General features: G+C 35.5%; 1 protein-coding gene across 2 annotated transcripts in view; it reads right to left on the reverse strand.

Moving 5' to 3' along the window:
• The window catches only part of GLRA3 (glycine receptor alpha 3), a 178997-nt gene that overhangs the window by 130517 nt on the left and 28214 nt on the right, over positions 1 to 20266 (reverse strand). For both annotated transcript variants that reach the window (XM_058549792.1, XM_058549793.1), the window contains exon 2: positions 13769 to 13896. In XM_058549792.1, coding sequence (XP_058405775.1) covers positions 13769 to 13896 — 128 coding nt within the window. The remainder of the gene's footprint in view (positions 1 to 13768; positions 13897 to 20266) is intronic.

Below are 20266 nucleotides of genomic sequence, written 5' to 3' on the forward strand. Positions count from 1 at the left end.
TCTATTTTCTAGTATTTCTGTTGAAAATTCCAAAGCCATTCTGATTCTTGATCCTTTGGAAAGATAAAAAGGACGTTCTCTTTGTACCAATAGTAAAAAAAAAAAAAAAAAAAAAATCATTAGTTAGAATAGTTTAAAATATCATTTGAGGTTTCAATTTATGTTTACTCGATTACTGGTACACAATTTTCATCTTTGTTTTTCTACTCATTTTCTGATAGCCATTTATCTTGCTGGAATAAGGTGGAAAAGAACCTACAAAATTATTTAAAAATAAACTCTAGGATCCATAGGCTTATGAAGCCTGTGCACATTGAAATCATCTGGGGATCCTTCAAAAAATATTATTACCTGATTGTTACCTTCTAATTTAGTTGATATGGCATGTAACCAAGGCATTGGTATTTTTTAAAGCTCGCTAGGTCATTCAGATGTGCAACAATGTTGGAAACCACTGGTCTAAGGAATTCCAGACTAGGAAACATCTGTGGCCATTATACTACAGCCCATTTTTACCATGGCCCATACCATACTCATTTTTAAGGCTAAAAATGAACTGGGGTTTTCTTAGAGATGGAGAAATAGAGAGCGAGGAGTCAGGACTCAGAGCATTGAAAATGCAAGGCTATTAATTTTAATAAGAGAGTTGCCTATTATAAATTTGGTCAACACTGCTAATAAAACATAGTGTATGCTACGGGCTAGAAAAAGGCCAAAGTCTATGGAGCATTGAGATGCTCAGAATACAAAATTCAAACAGATATAGAAGCTAAACTGTTTTAAATATGAAAGATGGACATGTAAGAATAAGAAAACCTTATAAAATTCCTGAATCCTGGAGGTGCTATAATTATTTGATTACTAGTGAAACTTTTTTTTAATCTTTATTGGTTATTTCTAAACACTTACAAATTTTTAAAATGCATAAGACGATAGGAGTGTCTTATATGTCACTATGTGAGAGAGCAGAAAGTATGGATATTTTACTCCATGATCCCATCATAAGAGAAGTATGAAGTCGCAATTAACAGTTAAAGATTTTTTTTTTTACTTAATGTAGGTCTAAGGTGGTGAACTCTAAAATATATACACAGGCTGACTGGAATCTTGAAAAGCTAAATCCAATCTTTCATATTTTCTAGGTTATTCTCCTCTTTTTTCTAGAGAACACTGAAACTCTGCTATTTCCTTTTGCTGGTAACAGCAATATGAATCTGGGGAATAACATTTAGCTTGAGGTAAATTCTGTTGTGCTTTATTACCTCACATCCTTTGAAAGAGGGAAAACACAAGAGGGTTAGTATTGGGTTAACTCATCTTCCAATGAAATGCTGACAGAGGAAGATCCCTGCTGGGGCAACCTGGCTTAGTAAGAAGCGGCTCCTAGAGGACTGCCTGCTTTGTGTGACTGTGATGTCTTTGGCTGAAATTGGAATAAGCAAAACAGTGGGGGGATGATTTTTCTTATTTTAATTTAGCAAGGAGCAGGGTCTTTATTCTTTGGACTTTAATTTCTCTGTGGGCATTGAATAAAAGGTGAGGCATTATACTTTTTGGTCTCATCTTTTCATTTAATTATTATCCATAGAATTATAGGTAATAGTGGTGAAAAATAGAGTGAAGGCGAAAAATCAGGATAGGCCTCAGGGGCCTGAAGTGAGTAACATCTGTTCTGACGCATTTCAGTGTCCCTTGGCAGCAGTCACTGTATGGCACATCCTAATGATTGCAAGAGGGTTCTGAAAGAAGTAGTATTAAGTAGTCTGTTAGGAGCAGGACTCCTCTGATATATTTGTTTTCTCCCTAAAATATGGCACTGGTATCCCAAGTTGACCACAGGCTAATAGTGAGTTCAACAAATAAAATAAGGAAAATAATATGTTTCCATAGAAGATCAATGGTCAAAGGAGAAGTGACTAATCTAGGCTGTCACCAAGGGTTGGGAACATGATGCCTCACAGTATGTGAAACAGATTCCAGCCCTTACCACTCCACCATGCCTCCAAGAAGATCCAGAAAGCTCTTCCTAAAAGCAGAAAGTCAGCCTGGTTTTAAATCTAAATTTCATGTGGGCATAAAATAAGTCACAGTGGTCTCAGGTCTAAGCTTTATTGTTTAATTGATCAATTATCAGATGTGTTCCTTGCCTGGTTATTAGAACATGTAAAAGTGCTATTTGGTTCCCATTTGACTACTTATTTGCATGAGTATTCTCTTCTTCAGCAGAAAGAAAGACGAATGGGTCAGGCACCAAACCTTAGTTCCTAATTTCTAAAATAGAGTAGACACTTACTTGAAAGATATATATGTATATCTCACATATATAGAAATTATTTTATTTTTAAAAATTTTAAAAATATATTAAAGTATGAAGCAATTTGGAAATAAGAGTCATTGTTTTTAAAGATAGCCTTGGGCTAGAACATGGAATCTCTTCCATGTGATACCAAGGTATTTAGAGTTTACTTAATGACCATGAAGGAGCCATTGCAGATTCTTGATCACGGGACTGTAGTGAACCAACACAACACCGTGAACGGTTGAATGGATAGCAAAAGCTTAGAGACAGAGAAAACAGAAATTTACTGTGATAGTCCAAACGGGAGGTAGACCGGCCCAGATGGAGGACAGTGAGTGGAGATAGGTTACAGAGAGTGAAATGGATCCAGTACCGTAATGTTCATAAAGCTCTGTATTCTACACTTGAAGCTTCTGGTTCATGTCAGATCAGGGCAGCAATCTTGGAGTAGTCTTTCTACCCTAGCTATTGATATGTATATTCAAAACTTTTGTAGAGAATGAAGCTCAGAGAAGATTATAAATCTTCTATTGCCATTACAGGTAGCACCTGTTCTAGCAGTCCATGGCCAACCTGTTACTTCTCCGCGCCAGTGCAAAAACTGTTACATCCGTCTAATTCACTGCTATGTTTAGCAACAGAGCAAATAACTGCTATAGCATGCATATGGCAAATTGTATTTTTAAATTGTTCATTACATTAGCCATCATTGGCCTGAAAAGCAAATGACAGTCATTGCAGATGTTTTCAGCAGCATGTTTTCTTTTAGATGTCCCTTAAAGAAATAGAACATGGCTTTTAAGTTCAGAGATGGATGAAGGCAAAATGGCAAAGTCCAATGCAAAGCCTTGGCGATTATATTATTGCTACTCATACTGGGAAAAAAATTGTTCACCAGGAAGACCTAGAGCAAACAAACAAAAAATAATCCAAGTCTTCATGAAAATGACTCTAAGGAATATTTAACTTAGTCTATTGAAGCCTCTCCCTTTTTAAAGGCATAGAATGCAACTGAAAGATTAAATCACAAAAAACTTCTCTTTAGTGATTTGTTTTTATTTTAGATAAATACATATATTTATGTAGGCATGTCACGAGAAGAGATGTTATTTTATTTGTTAATTGACAAAAGCGTATTTGATGACTGTAAATCCAGATTTTAAATGATTTGTTAGGTACTCAGAAAAGGTTTGAAAATTATGGCATAAAAATAGGATCCAGTTTATTCTTCCCCTTTATCTTCCCCTTCCCTTTCTTCCCTGAAAATGCAGTCCTGAAGCCATTCAGTTGGGCAAGATAAGACAGGCTTCCATGCAGGGAATGACTGCAGGGAGTGTGGTAAACTAGAGCAGGATGAGAAGGACATCTGTGGAGAAGGATTACACGGCATGGGATGTGGGGATGTGGGAGCCAGAGCGAGTGAGGAGGATGTTCCCATAGTGAAGCCGCCTGGTATGGGGTATTAGAACCAGAGAAGGGTGAGGCGAGTGTCCATAGGGGCATCCTGGAGCGGGAAGAAAGAGTCTCAGCAGGACCTAGGACATTTGTTTAGGAGATGGAGTGGCAGCAAACAAGGGAGATTCATTGCATATTGATCAAATACATAATTATATTAAGGATAATGGGAGCCAAGTTTCTTACTGTCAGAAGAGGAAGTTAAAATATGGAAACTCAGAAACCAGAAAAAACCTATGGTATTGGAGATATCAGTGTGAACTCACAATTTTCAATAGATAAAGAAGTGAATATATAGATGTAAATTAATATATATATAAATATACATATGTGTGTGTATATTTATGCATATATGTGTATGTAGATATATCCTGGAAGGCAGCAACTTAATCAATCAACAGAAGTGAACATCACCAGGAATGGTAAAAATTAACATAGTCCATCATCTGATAAGATGCAATCAGACCACAGCATCACTTCTGTGGTATGCCTGTCAAGATGCATTACCAAATCGAATCATGAGGAAACATTAGACTAAAGCAAATTGAGGTACATTCTGCTAAATAAAAGAATAATAATATTTTTTAAAATGCCAAGATCATGACAGTCATAGAAATAATAAGGTCTGGTTCATACTGAAGGAGACAATGAGAAATGATAAATAAAATATAAGACATGATTCTAAACTGGATCTTTTTGCCATAAAACCATTATTTAGATAATTGATAAAATTTGAATAGGGGTCTGCAAATTAGATGGTAGCAATATATCCCTATTAATTTGCTTATTTCAATGTTAGATTGTGGTTATCTAGGAGAATGTGCTTATTTGTATGATATATTCAATTATTGGGGCATCAGATCAACAACTTACTTTCAAGTGGTTTGGGGAAAAAATAGTTTTGTGCTATGCTTGCAAATCTTCTCTTAGTTTGAGATCGTTTTAAAATAAAAAAAGAGAAATAACTACTACAGAAAGAATACATTAAAAAGTAAAAATCAAACAAAACCTAAAATTTGGGGTGAAGAATCTAAATCTGTGAACATTTCAAATGAACACCTACAGTTTTCGAAAGGCTTATTATTAACGAGATTCTTCTTGATAAAATGATCTTGTATTATGTAAAAATGCAAATAGATAATATACCTTTTTCAAAAAATAATTGTGAATTTTATTCAAGAACAATAGTGTCTGGATGGATAGGAATAATTAAAAGGGATAAAGGAGATGCTAATACTTTCCCTGAAAAAAAGATACAAGTAGGAAATGAGTATTAGGTACACATGCCATTCTGGGAATAGAATGTCTTGTAGCAGAATGGACTGTTTGAAAACTGGTTTTGTGATGTGAGAGAAAGAGATTAACATAGAGAAATATTACAGATGAAAAGACAGAAGCCACAAAGACCTTGTGAAGACAACAATGTTATACTGCTTAAAAACAACAAAGAGAATGGTCATTGGAGATAGAATGAAAAAAACCTAATAAAAATAAAATAAACGTTTGGGAGGAATACAGAATCAGGTGATTGTTGAAAAAGTGCTTTCTGCCTGAATCCAAATTAGACTTAACGATTATCAAAGACCAACTGTGGGCCCAAACAACAGGATCAGAGGAAAGAAATAAAATCCAGAAAAAGCTGGTAATATAGTCTAGTGAAATAATATTTTATTATCAATTGATATACTTTTATTTGCTATTCAATTGCCTTTTATCTGTTAAACAGGAATGATTTCTGGAAGCTTCTATTTCAAGATGGGGTATTGAACACAGTTTTCTTTCTCTCTGAGGACATAAAAATGATATTATTGAACAAAAGTGAGACTAAACATATCATACCAAAGAGAATGGGAGGAAAGTCATAATTAGTTTAATGACATAAAACGTAGAATGCAGAAGAAAATGGCTGATAGATGAAACACAGCAAAGCCTAAAACAAATGCATTAGGAGGACTGCATGGAGAGGGAACCTAACATGCTAAAAATGACCCAGGAAGGCAAGAGAGTCACCTTCTATAGGGTCACCACCTACAGGAAAGGAATTGGCGGTAAGAAGGGGCCTGCAGGGAGAGGTCATGGGAACCTGTCTCAGAAAGCTCCCTTGCTTCCCCTCTACATTCCCCTCGAGTAGGGTGGCCTAGGGTTTAGCCCTATGGAATTTTCTGAAGGAACGAAAGTAATTTTTTTTTCACTTTTTGCAAACATAGTTTATTAAAGTGATTAGAAATAATATGGTTCTGTTTATCAATGCAGACTTTTTAAGTGTTTTCTTTTTCCAGCTTTGTTGAGATATAATTGACATACAACATTGTGTAAGTTTAAGGCGTACAACCTGTTGATTTGATACATTTACATATCATAGTATGATTACCACCATAGCATTAGCTAACACCTCCATCACATCACATAATTACTATTTCTTTTTTGTGGTGAGAACCTTTAAAATCTATCCTCTTAGCAACTTTTAAGTATATAATACAATATTGTTAACTATAATCACAATGCTGTGCATTAGATCCCTAGAACTTACTCAACTTCTAATTGTTTGCAAAATGTAAGAAAAAAAAAGATTGAGGAAAACAGGGTTCCTGAGAGTACGTCAAAACTAAAGCCATCTCTGTTTTGGCCTCTAAAGGACCCCAGACCAAAGCCTAGTCGGCACTCAACACTCACCTAAAGCGAAGCTCTGGCCAGGGCAGTGACGTCTCTGTCAGATTTCCCTTTCAAGAGAGAGAAATGGCAGAAAACCACCTTCCTCCACACACACACAGCAGACAAACCCTGTGTCAGAACTCAGGCAAATCAACTCTATTGTTCCTGAGCTAGAGTATTCTCAATCACACATAAGAAAACTAGCAGCTTAAAGATAGTGAACAAGATGAATAAACATAATTGTTCCTGCAGGAAGAAAAGAGAGATCATTGGAGAAAAAAGGAAAAGAGAAGAGGTGGAATGCAAGAATGAAGACGTTAAATTAGCAATCTAGTTAGTGCAAGGGAATCTCATAATGCCTTCTTTGTAAAAGGCCTAGAAAGGAACCAAACAGATGAGAAGAGGTACTCACCAGAAGTAACCAATTTTACTTTTTGAGTATTTGCCTCAAATAAGCAGAGCTATGCATAAGGATTGTTGAGGCAAGGAACTGCTGCTTTTCATAGCTAGTATTTTTAGACAATTTAATTTTTACCAAGTACAGGTACATGATTTTTGCTATTGTTATAAATAAAACAAACAAACAGTTAAATATACAAAATAGCACCTGCCTAGCAACCCGTGACATAGCCTTCATGACTTCACATTCAAGGAAAATGGTTTAGGATGAAGAAGACTAAAATATAATTACAGAATTAAAATCTTCCTAAACATTCCAAAAGTATACAAATGATTGCACGTAATATCAACGAGTGATTTAGAGGATAAATCTGAACAATTCTGCTTAAATGTAGAGGAAAAGGACAAAAGAATAAAGGATATGAGTTGGAGTGTGTTAGACATAGATGGTGGAAGAAGAGATCAAAAGTTTTTTAAAGAGAAAGATAGTTATTTTGGAGAATGACACAAAACAATTGCAATATAAGCAGTAATTTTCTTAAATAAAAATGTCCATAGTTAGATAGAAAAAATAGGCTACATATAAGGGAGCAAAAATCAAAATGGGATTTGATTTCTTTACAATACTGAAAGTCAGTAGGCAATGGAACAACACCTATAAACTTTTGAGCTAGAATTCTGTAGTTCGATAATTGTATAAAGTTTCTTTGATGTCAAATGTATAAAAAAGAGATTATCATGGAATATTATCCAGTGATAAAAAGAAATAGCTATCAAACCATAAAAAGACATGGAGGAATCTTAAAAGCATATTGCTGAGTGAAAGACGCCAATTCGAAAAGTCTATATACTGTGTGATTCTAACTATGTGACATTCTGGAAAACACAAAACTCTAGAGACAGTAAAAAGATCAGTGGTTGCCAGATCAGTGGTTTGGGTGGAGAGGAAGGAGAGGGACGTTCACAGCTGAAGCACAGGGGATTTTTAGGGCAGTGAAACTATTCCATATGGTATGCTAATGATGGATACATGTGGTATACATTTGTCAAAATCCCTAAAATGTACAGCACAAAGAGTGAACCCTAATGTAAAGTATGGTCTTTAGTTAATAATAATGTGTCAATATTGATTCATCAATTGTAACTCATGTAGACACTATTACAAGATGTAAACAATAGGGGAAGCTGTGGGGGATGGGAGAGGGTATGTGGGAACTCGCTGTACTTTCCAATCAATTTTTCTGTAAACCTAAAACTGCTCTAAGAAAACAGTCTAGAAATTAAAAAAAAAAAAAATCAGAATAAAACAGGGCTCAGAAAATACATCAACTTACTCCTGTCCTGAAAAAAGAAAGGTATTTTATTGTATTTTTGTGTGTGTGGAGACAGAGATAGAAATAAAACTTGAACACTAAAGAAAGAGTAGGATATAAATAAGAATTCAAAAAACTGCTGATTACAAGGATTACTGGGTCTTTCCTTAATTCATCTGGACCTCCAAGTCAGTAACATGTTTAGACTGTCTGACCGGCAACTGACCGGCAACTCTGTAGCAGATCTGTGGTTTATGTCTGGTACTTTGGTGTTTTCTCTCACTGTGCCTCTTTCATTTCTGCTTTTTCTTAAATAGAAAGAGTCCTAAAGAGAAAGGATTTCAAATTCCGGAAAGGAAATAGTGGCATCTACATATTATTTTTGTTTTTAAAAATGGAAATAACTGTTTCTATACATACCATTTTTCCTCCCTAAGACCAAATTTTTTGAAATAATAATTTGTGCAAGACTCTAATTTCTGTTGAATGATTAACTAGTTTAGTGACATATGGAGCTTTATTTGCTAATTCTTTTTAGCAGACTCCCAGATCATTTCTAAACCCATTTATTGTTATTAAGTGCACTCTTTATAATGGTTCAAAAATCATTATATTTAATAGGACTAAGATACAACAGATTTGAAGTTGCTTTTGTACTCAAATTATTCAAAAGGCACAGAGTCTTCCTTGGAGAAACCTGATTCTCTGAAAGGTTTACGATAAATTATGACTATTGTAGAGAGGAAGAGAACAGTTGATTGATCAGTGAAAAAGAAAGAAAAAGTGAGTTAGGCACCTAAATGTTTTAATTTCTTTCAATATTTATTTTTTCAATAGCTAATATTTATATTTAATTAATTACTGTTAAAAAAGAAACAATAGGCCCAGAATGGAGTCACTTGTGCTAAGCCCCATGTCAGCAAACCACAACTTAATACCTAAGCTAACTGCAGCTTCAGCCTCTCCCAGGAATCTGACCCTTAACCAGTCAATCTGGAATTTCCTGGTCAGTAGCAATGAAGTAATCCACCTGAGAGACCCATCCATCCTCCAAAGAAAGCGGAGGTAACCCATTCTTTCCTTATCCCTGCCCCCTTCTACCTGTAAAAGTTTCCCATTTTGTACAGCTCTTAGGAGCTCTTTTCTAATTGTTATATGGGAGGCTGCCAGATTCATAAATTGTTAAATAAAGCAAATTAGATTTTTAAGTTTACTCAGTTGAATTTTGTTTTTTAACATTACTAAGGTAATTTTCCATGGAAAAAAACTGTGCTCTCTGTGCTCAGTACCCATTTAAAGTGCTTTAGGAGAATTATTTATTCCTACCTTTGTGTGGAGCATTTTAATAACATATATAATATATTTAATCTTAAACTAGATTTTTAAAAGGTGTAGTTTTTTTTAGAGAAATGACACAAAACAATACAAACAAGTGTCATAATTTTGGTTAAAGAAAAATGTCTATGTCTAGGTTAAAAAAGTTAACAATATATGAAAGAGCAAAATCAAAGTTACATTTTAACAGTCATTTTATATTTTTTAATAATTGTTCTCCACTATAGCCTACAAAATAAATTTCCGTTTAATGTAAACGTACTCATGAAAGCAATCACAAATTTGAAACCACTATCTCAGAAATAAATTTCATAATAATGTATTTGAGGCTGGAATAATTAATATTATTTTTAAATGTGGATAATTTGAAAGGTGAAAATGCTATCACACTATTATTATAATTTGCACTTCACTGAACACTAGCAAGATTGAACATTCTTATTTATTTCCTGTAAATTATCTGAGAACATCAGTACTAAGATTTTATGTTTTTCTCTTACAAAATTTATAAGTTCCTGAGAGGTCAAACATACAGGTTTTTTCCCAATGTTTTTATATTTTAAAACACTGTCCAAATGTCTGATTAGTATCTAGGTAAGTTATTTGCTAGATTTATTAGTTTTTTTTCATTAACACTTTAATCCATGAAGAAGTGAGGACTAGATAATTTAAGTTATTGTAATGTGTCTTTCCATCTGTTTTGGCAAATTCTCATTCCTGTTTTTCTTTTTTTTTAAAAAAAAGTTTGGTTAATTTTGCTCATTTATTTTTTCAAAAAAAACCTTAGATTAGTGGAATATCACATTACTGATATTCATACCTTTAAAGTCTCACAGTATTAAATCCTGGTCTTTAACATATTGGAAGGGAAAGTATATGTAATACCCACTTGAAACTAGTTCATTTGATTAGCTACATAAATTCCTTAAAAAAAATCAACAAGGGGGGCTGGCCTCATGGCGTAGTGATTAAGTGCACACACTCTGCTGCTGGTGGCCCGGGTTTGGATCCGGGAGCACACCAATGCACCGGTTGTCAGGACATACTGTGGTGGTGTCCCATATAATGTGGAGGAAGATGGGCACAGATGTTAACCCAAGGCCAGTCTTCCTCAGCAAAAAAAGAGGAGGATTGACATGGATGTTAGCTCAGGGCAGATCTTCCTCACCTAAGAAAAAAAAAAAAAAATCGACAAGGGGGGCCGGCCTGGTGGCGCACCAGTTAAGTGTGCGTGCTCCACTTCGGCAGCCTGGGGTTCGCAGGTTCTGATCCTGGGCGCTCACCAACGCACCGCTTGTCAAGCCATGCTGTGGCAGCGTCCCATATAAAGTAGAGGAATTGGGCACAGATGTTAGCCCAGGGCCAATCTTCCTCAGCAAAAAAGAGGAGGATTAGCATTGGATGTTAGCTCAGGGCTGATCTTCCTTGCAAAAAAAAAAAAAATCGACAAGGGGAAAAACAATCAATATTGCAGGAGGACGTTGTATTTTTAATCTTGTGAGCGACCACATAGAAAAATTGAGTTAAATATTATCAGGAGAATAGTTTCTTCACTTCATACTTCTGTCTGATGGGCTTCTTTCTTAAAGGGGTACTGTGGGTCTCTAGGTACCTGACAATAGAGGGGTTGATCTTCCTCTCCTCGTTTGTCTAATCTGATAGGTCTCGGATTTAGTGTGTTAGCACCTAAATATCTCAAAAATATTTAAATATATTTTATTTATATTTCGATGTTGGGCAATGAAGTGATGGTCAAAAGGTTATGATTTTATTTTATTCAATAAAATGAAACAGTGTTGCATTTGCTTAGTTTGGAGGTGGAGTGGTGAGCGTTCCTGGAGACAATAACACTTGACTCTTGGCAAAAGGGGAAAAAACAAGAGTGTTAGCTAAAAATGAATCTATTGTTACTGTTGTTTTTTAAATCGGCATTATTATTTTTGGTAATCAAATGTAGTACAGACTTGTTTTTCTGATATTCAGAGTACAAGATATCTTGAAAAAAAATAAAAGACAGAAACTCCGCTCCCCTCTTTTTCTCTGTTCCTTTAAGGACAGAGAAATTCTTACTGGGGAGTAATAATTGATTTTCTACTCTCAATCAAAAAATCTACTCACCTCTGAACTGGCTTGGTTATCAGCTAGTTTTTAGAAATGTATTTTTATTAAAAAAGAAAAAAGAGAATCAGTACTTATTTTAAGCAAGGTCAAATCCCTATAGTCCTTTCCTGGCCTCACACATAAATAGTAATAATTAATCACATTTAAGATGGTTTAAAGTTTCCTTTGTCTGTTAAGTGATTGAAATAATAACAGAAAAGCTGTTTCCAAGAGAACAGCAGAGGGATTAGGACCACTATTGTGTGGTTAGTAACTTACCTGTATTTTTTATTAAGATATCCATCTGTTTGTGTGCTTTTTGCGTGTCCACAGACATTTGAAAATAGAATATATTTACCTCTTTAATTTTTAGTGAAAACAAAGGAGTACTTTGAATCACTGAATTTAGAGTCACCATAATGAATCCACTAATTACCGATCATGTTTCTTGTGGTTTACTCATATGACAAGTGCATATTTTTCAAGGTCAATTCAAAATTGGTTCTCAACCTAATGTCAGGGATACTGCTTTCCCTCAATTTGTAAAAGATCTTCATAATGCTGAAATTTCTCGTTTTCATTTGTATATGATACCCCTTAAGCTGTATTATTTTCTCACAGCTTACATTCAGTGTTTTTATCTTGTGCAGTTAAAAATATTTATGGTCAAAATGCTTAAAAACAAATCAAAAATGCAATCCACAATGTAAATGTTTTCTTGTGTGTGTGCAAGGAAGATTAGCCCTGAGCTAACACTTGTTCCCAATCCTCCTCTTTTTTGCTGAGGAAGATTGGCCCTGGGCTAACATCTGTGTCCATCTTCCTCTACTTTATGTGGGACACCTGCCACAGTGTGGCTTGATAAGCAGTGCGTGGGTCTGCACCTGGGATCTGAACCCATGAACCCAGGACCGCCAGAGGCGGAGCACGCAACTTAACCACTATACCACCGGGCCTCCTACAATTTAAATGTTAAACTGATTTTAAAATTGATGCAATTTGTTATTTTCTGCTCATAAATTATCAACAAATTTTACTCCTATGTTTTTCTCCTGCTACCCATTCTTGGTATTTATTAGACCTCTCTAATCAATTCTTACATCATTGCAAAGAAATCCTTTTTTTTAATCCCATAAGAACAAATTCAGGAAAAAAAATTATTGTCGACTACATTATTTTTCTTTTCAGCTTTTTTTTTTTTCCTTTGGTAAGGAAGATTAGCCCTGAGCTAACATCTGTTGCCAATCCTCCTCTTTTTGCTGAGGAAGATTGGCCCTGGGCTAACATCCTTGCCCACTTTCCTCTACTGTATATGTGGGATGCCTGCCGTGGCATGGCTTGATAAGCTGTGCATAGGTGTGCTCCCAGGATCCAAACCCGCAAACCCTGGGTCACCAAAGTGGAGCGTGCGAACTTGACCACTATGCCACTGGGCTGACCCCCTCTTTTCATCTTAAGAATGAAAATGGCTTAATAGAATCCCATGGAAAAGGTGTGTACTCTCATAACTTAGATTATTTTCTTTATTGAAAGAATAATATTCAAGAGATATTAAATAAGTAGGAGCATGGAAGCAGCTTTCTAATCTTTTATCCTAGGTGAAATTAGAGAATATATTGTGGTTCTGGATAATCCACATATAACTTGAATAAATATGTTACTACTATACTAAACAGGAGAACAAAAAAGGAGTACTTTTAAGTTGATAATTACTTTCCTATAAATTTAGGTGAAACATTTGGTAGGTGGAAAAAATTTCTTAAATGTTGTCAGTGGCTTCTAGTTATCCAGATCCTTCTTCAGTACATAAATTCAACAGTTTCATTCTCCACAATATAGAGAGTCCTGCTGTGAGTAATTTAAAATATGGGAAGGTTTATTGCCAAGTCTAAAAAACTTCTATTCCAGTTAATGAGAACATACACTAACTTGTATTTCCTAAATGAACAATTTCCTAAAATAAATTGTCATGACAATAAGTATTATAACAATTAGAGAAGGGAAAAAAAACACTGTTGGTCCAAAGAAGACAGATTATGATAGCCATTAACATGAGAATAAATTTCTTCTTTCAAGACATATCTTTGACTAATACAGTACTTGGAAGATTATGGGAAATAAGCATTAGAATTTTTGGTGGAATCAACTTGAAAATTTATCTTTTTAAATCATATTTAAAACACATTTCATATATAGTAGTTAGCAGAACAATTACCTTTAAAATTGGGTCTTATTCTTGCATCATACCCCGATGTCCTCCCCATTAATTTATCCAGAAAGTCAGAAGGTGACATTGGAGCAGTTCGAGATCTCGCACTATCTGTTTCTTTTGTTGCAACCAAACTATAAATGAGAACAAGATATAGATTTTACCAAAAAAAGTCTTCCTGACAATTGTTACCTACAAATATATAATAAAAATGCTGAGCAACAATACCTTTGAAAACACAAAGAAAAGCTTTAGATAATATACAGTGAATATTATCATAATTACAGATTTTTATAGATTTGCAGTCAGTATTTATAAGGCTTCACATGTCTTCAGGCAAAATGTCAGAGGTGACATTATTTTGTGTTAAGTATGGAAACAAAGCCACTTCCAAATTATTAGGCTTTCAAAATTTGTATTTACCTGAACTTGATTTCTGATTGGAAATTTTAGCAAATGTATCCGTAAGTGATTCGGGCATAAGAAAATACGCAAGTTCAGCTGTGAAATACAATTCTTATTGCTTTTATTGAGGGAAAAAAGTCACCTTTCAGATTTTGTGAATTTTTCTTAACAGTAATAAAACTTCTGTCCAACAGATTAAACAATCATGTTCTTTTCTTCAATTGGAGTGCTTCCTATATTAGTAACATACCCAGTTAAATTCATTCTGCTTTCACTTTGTGAGTCATCTACAGTACATTTTGTTCAGATCTAAAATTTGTGCATCAAGATTGAGAAATTATCATAAATGTGGTCTGCGCACCAGGATATTATATGATGAGAACCTATGTCAGGAAAGGTAAAGGGTTACTGTATTTTTTCATTCAAACATTTTACTTTTTGTGCAGCTGCTCTTCCTAGAAGCCCATAAGTGTGCCTGTATCCCTGTCCAGCCCCTCATTTACCTAGGGTGGTCCACAGAAGGTCTGGGCCTGCTTGCTAATGTCAAATGATTCTTTTCATCCACAGAGCTTTGCTCAGGGAAGTGAAGCAGACTTTCTGAGCACACATGTCTTTGAAACTGATATATTCAAACTGATGTTACTTCCTGGAGATTGTCAATCATCACATCTTTCCAGCTCTGTCACTCAACTCAGAGCATTGCCAAACACTGAACCTTTGTGGTCACCATCTGATCTCAGTCGTATCAAGTTATTAAATTCCCCCTGCCAGAATTTCTAATAAGTAGTGAAAATGGCCTTAAAGCCATCACCATTAAATTGTCTACCATGCACATATATTCAGGGATTCATAGACACAATTTTAAAATCCAGTATCAGTGAGATTGATCAACTTGAGAATGACATTTCTGGAAGCACAATATCACAACTAAAAGCACCTATTAACTATCGCCCTGTTCTAGAGGCTCTAGTTCTGGACATTCTAAGTCACTTATCTTCCCAATGACTCTCACTCTGTCTTTCTCCCTAAACAGAAGCGTCTCCTTTCTCTATTCTGTTGGTTCCACATTACTGTGTGACCTCTTATCTCTGATTATCACTGATCTGTTGAACTCCTTGCCATTGTGATCTCTGGAAAGTTTATTCTAATGTAATAATAATCATCATCATCACCATCATCATCATCATGAAAAGGAAAAAAGAAGAAACTCACTACATTCTCAAGAACTCTAGAACTTTCCTCTGCCTTCTGGTTTTAAGTAACTTTTCCCTGTCCTTTTAAGAAGCCTTTGCTCATTTTCCATGGCCCAAGAACAGAAGGCAGAAAGGCATTGTCAGAGCTCTCTTAGCTACATATTGCTGCTTCTTAACCATTCCTTTTATTTCTTTTGCAAAATACTTCCTTTCGGTTATTAGAAAATAAACATCTACATTCTTCTACCAACAAATAAACCAACCTACCTGGGTCTAAACCAATAATACTCTGCTCCTAACCTTTCAAAAAATAATGGATAACTATGTATGCTGAGCTGGCAATCCCTCACATTTTGCACTCGATGGGAGAGATTATCATAGATTATCCTGGTCAGCCCTACAAGGAATGACATGTATCCTTATAAGAGAGAGCCAGAGGTATATTTGATTATAGACAGAAGAGGGAAGGCAACGTGACCATAGAGAGATTAGAGTGATGTGGCCACAGCCAGGGAATGCTAGCAGTCAACATAGGCTGGAAGAGGAAGGAACAGATTCTCCTCCAGAAACTCCGGAGCTAGCGTGGTCCTATTCACACCTTGTTTTGGGCCCAGTGAACTGATTTCAGACTTCTGGCTTCCAGAACTGTGAGAGAATAAATTTCTGTTGTTTTAAGCCACCAGGTTTGTAGAGATTTGTTCCAGCAGACACAGGACCCTAATACACTAGGATATGGTATGTATCCTAATGGTTCAAGATAGGCAAACACATCATTCCTCTTCTAAACAAGAATGTATAGAAAGAGAAAAGTTTTCATATAATTTATTAGGTGCAAAGCGCTGTGCTAAGAATAGTAAAGTATATAGAACGCAAGTCTAAGTCCTTAAAGTATTCACAGTTCAGTAGATTACTCTGTGTGGGCCCATCTGTGGTCTACAGAGAATCCTTGGGAAGCATCAGTGATCAGGAGCTGGGAAGTGAGATTACAAAGAAGAGGATGATTGGCTAGATCCCTTCTTCTTACCACTGTAAGCAAAATCTTTATGTTTTATAACAGGAATTCACAACCAAGCTCTGTAGAATGATGCTATAAAAAAAATGAGAAAATTCTGAACCGAGAAATATGCCAATTTTTTTTTCTAGTTATATTCACTTCAGTGACACAAGAGCCATTCAACTGCTTATGGACAATTAATTTTATTTCTAAAGATTCACAATTTTGAGTCAAAAGGAATTATTGTCAGCAAAACTACATTGAGTAGTTGGCCAAAAAGCATTTCTACATAGTCTATCCCTTTTTTTTTTCTCTATTTTTTTTTTTTATTGCCGTAACACTGGTTTATAACATTGTATAAATTTCAGGTGTACATCATTATACTTCTATTTCTGCATAGATTACATCATGTTCACCACCTAAATACTAATTACAATCTATCACCACACACATGTGCCTAATCATCCCTTTCACCCTCCCCCCTCCGCTCTTCCCCTCTGGTAACCACCAATCCAATCTCTGTTTCTATGTGTTTGTTTGTTGTTGTTTTTATCTTCTACTTATGACTGAGATCATACGGTATTTGACTTTCTCCCTCTGACTTATTTCACTTAGCATAATATTCTCAATGTCCATCCATGTTGTCACAAATGGCCAGATTTCATTGTTTCTTATGGCTGAGTAGTATTCCATTATACATATATATCCCATCCTTTTCTGAAAGGGGTGAAGGCTGTGCATATGGGAAGACTTCCTATCACTGACAACTCTTGCTCTGGTATATTTCTCCTAGAACTTTCTTCCCATTACAGTAATATCTGAGACTTGCACCATGTAAACATTAGTAGACTGTCTTCAGAGAACTGTAGTAATTGATGAGAGCTATAGTAATAAGTACATAGTATGAGGCTTCATATGACCAATCTGGAATCTTACTCTAATTTTTAAGTAGTCAACATCATCTGTACATACATATTCAAAAACATTCATTTAAGCTGTTAAAATTCAGGGTAGGAAGAGGCAGTGGGAAGAAATCTAAGATTAATTTAGAATGGATTTTGGATAAGAAACTTTATTTATCATCAAGTCTATTTTTTTGTCTAAACCTCCTACTTTCAACAAAACTGTCATATTTATGGCAAGTTACTAAGGTTGTTAGCAAATTACTCATGATCAGTACTTTTGAAAGAGGCAGCTTTGAATTTTTTAGAAGACTTTTATTTATACAAATCTCAAAATCTGTGTTAATTTGCCTGCCTCCCACACTTGGCTCTTCTTTTCTATGCTGTACCAACTACTGATTTTACTATTGACTTTTTTTGGAAACTGTATGTGGGCTCATACACATTCCCATCAATGAACATTTTTTTCACTTAAGTATTTTATGTATTCTTTTTTTTCTTTTTTTTTTGCTGAGGAAGATTCACCCTGAGCTAATATCTGTTGTCAATCTTCTTCTATTTTGTATGTGGGCTGCTGCCACAGCATGGCCACCGAAAAGTGGTGTAGGTCTGTACCTGGGAACTGAACCTGGGCCGCCGAAGTGCAGCACACCGAACTTAACCACTAGGCCACTGGGGCTAGCCTTATATTCTTATTTTTGTAAGGACTCTGCTTGAAAGTTCAGAGACTTCAACTTCTGAGAGATTGCCAGAAACCTATTCACTTAAGCCTTGAAATTAAACAACAAAATTTATCAAAAATGTAAGTCCTTTCTGCTGCCCCTCCCTCCCCTCCCTTCCTCTTCAATGAGACAAGAAGGTAAATATATCCACTTTTGGAGGACAGAAATAACCACTAAATATAGATGCTTTTAAGATGAATTTTAATATAATTGTCAATGCCTATTTACCTCTACTTAATGCACCTTAAAGTTGAGAGAAAATATCAAAGTTGTAGCTGGGAAACATAACGTGGGTTTGAGACAAGTCTCAGTACATGGGGCCACAAACCTCTATGCATGTATTTTCATGAGTTGATTTGCACAGAAGGAAGAGTGACTTGTGGGGAACAAATCAGTGCTCTGACTCCTGAGGCGGAGAAGGTTTGGGGTATGATGGAGAAAGAGTTGACTACGTATTCTATAGCTCCATGAATCAATCTTGTAGGGTTACAATTTAAGTTGTAGGAACACAAACAATTGATACTTCTAGCCCCGGTTTGAAAAATGAATCACAGAATGAAAGAGAGAAGTATTCTTCCCACTCTTTTATGGCTTCAATCTCTTCATGGAAAAACTAAAGACAAACTGAGTTGTCTGGGAATATGTGAAGTTTTGAGCATTTCATTCTGTTAAAGGTTCAGAAATAGCCAAAGTAAAACCAATGATTCACTGAAGTAGGAATCAGTAAAAGTTGACTGTGCACACACCAAAAAGGCAGTTTGCAAACCAGAAACACTCAAATGAAAACGTGGAATGAGGCTCAGGGGAACATTGTCATAAAGCAGCTCATATAGTGAGAAAGCAGGGACTGTTTATTCTTCACAATGATTGTTATACTATTAGAATTTTCGGTGGTTACCTCATATCAAGTTGGGAAACAGGTCAAGTTTTGCTTATAATTTCCAGAGGCATAAGCAAGAAATGACCCAGGTCTAGTTAGTCTTGCAAAAAGAGCTAAATTAAACTTTGTTTGTATGACTAAATTGGTTCTGTCTGATCAGGGAACTTTCAAGATCTGTCTCCATTTGGTTTTGATTTTAACAACATTAACGCATACTGCCTTAGAAAAGGAATCGTTTGCCATGAGGACACTAGCAGTGAAGCAGGCTTTAAATTGATTCTTTGATATTACTAAAAAAACAAAGCAGGAGTGGAAGAATATAAAAGGACCTCTTTAGAATACCCCTGGAAACTCAGAGAAATAACTAAAAATTAAAGGGTCCTGGGATCTTGATTCTTGCCACTGTGGGCCATGTGCCAGTGAAATACGATTATCATTTTAAAGTGATCTCATTTCTACCTGCAGTTTGATGAGGCCTGGACTATTTTCATTTACCTAACAATATAAATGATAGTTGCTTCCTGATTTCTTGGGCACAGGATTCTTACACATGATATCATTTAATTCTTATAACAAGTTTGCTAATTAGATATTACTACCCGTGTATTACAGATGAAGAAACTAAGGTAGAGAGAGGTTTTTTTTTGTCAAGCCACTTGGATATTAAATGTATAAACCAATATTTTAAATCAAATCAAACTTTCCACTGAAAACAGCATTGGAGAGCTAAAAACACAATAAAAAAACATGTGGGTAAGACCTCAGAATAAAGAAACTCACAGAAGTGATCTGAGTATTTAGAGCTTCACTTTCCCTTAGGGGAACTCAGCTAAGCGGTAGCTGAGTGGTTAACAATTTGTGTACAAGTTTTGAAAGCTTTATGGATATAGGAGGACAAAAATTGTATTCCAGGACTCACTAAAAGGGGGAACTCCTATAAGTTGGTTTGAGATCTCAAAGAATTACAGTGTTTGAGTAAAAATGAACCAGAAATAGAGAAGCTTTAGCAGGAAGCGAAGCATAGCTTGGAATCATCTCAATTTCTGAAACTGGACTACAATAATCATGGATTGCTAGCAACCTAGCTCTCTAATAAAAGCAAACACAAATCATTTTTGGAGAAATAATAAAATATCACTCTAAGCCTCAAATCATTCTAATTTTTTGTATGCAATACTAGAATGCAACAAAAAAAGTAGAAAAGAAGAAAAAAAGAAGTAGAAGAGAAAAAAACTACAAGATTAAGACCAAGACAAATGTGGAATAAGAAATAGACACACGGGGCCAGCTCCATGGCTTAGTGGTTAAGTGCACGCTCTGCTACTGGCAGCCCGGGTTCAGATCCCTGGCGCGCACCAACCCACCGCTTCTCCAGCCATGCTGAGGCCTCGTCCCACATACAGCAACT

The sequence above is a fragment of the Diceros bicornis genome, chromosome 11 (assembly GCF_020826845.1).
Source record: "Diceros bicornis minor isolate mBicDic1 chromosome 11, mDicBic1.mat.cur, whole genome shotgun sequence".
Lineage (NCBI taxonomy): Eukaryota > Metazoa > Chordata > Mammalia > Perissodactyla > Rhinocerotidae > Diceros > Diceros bicornis.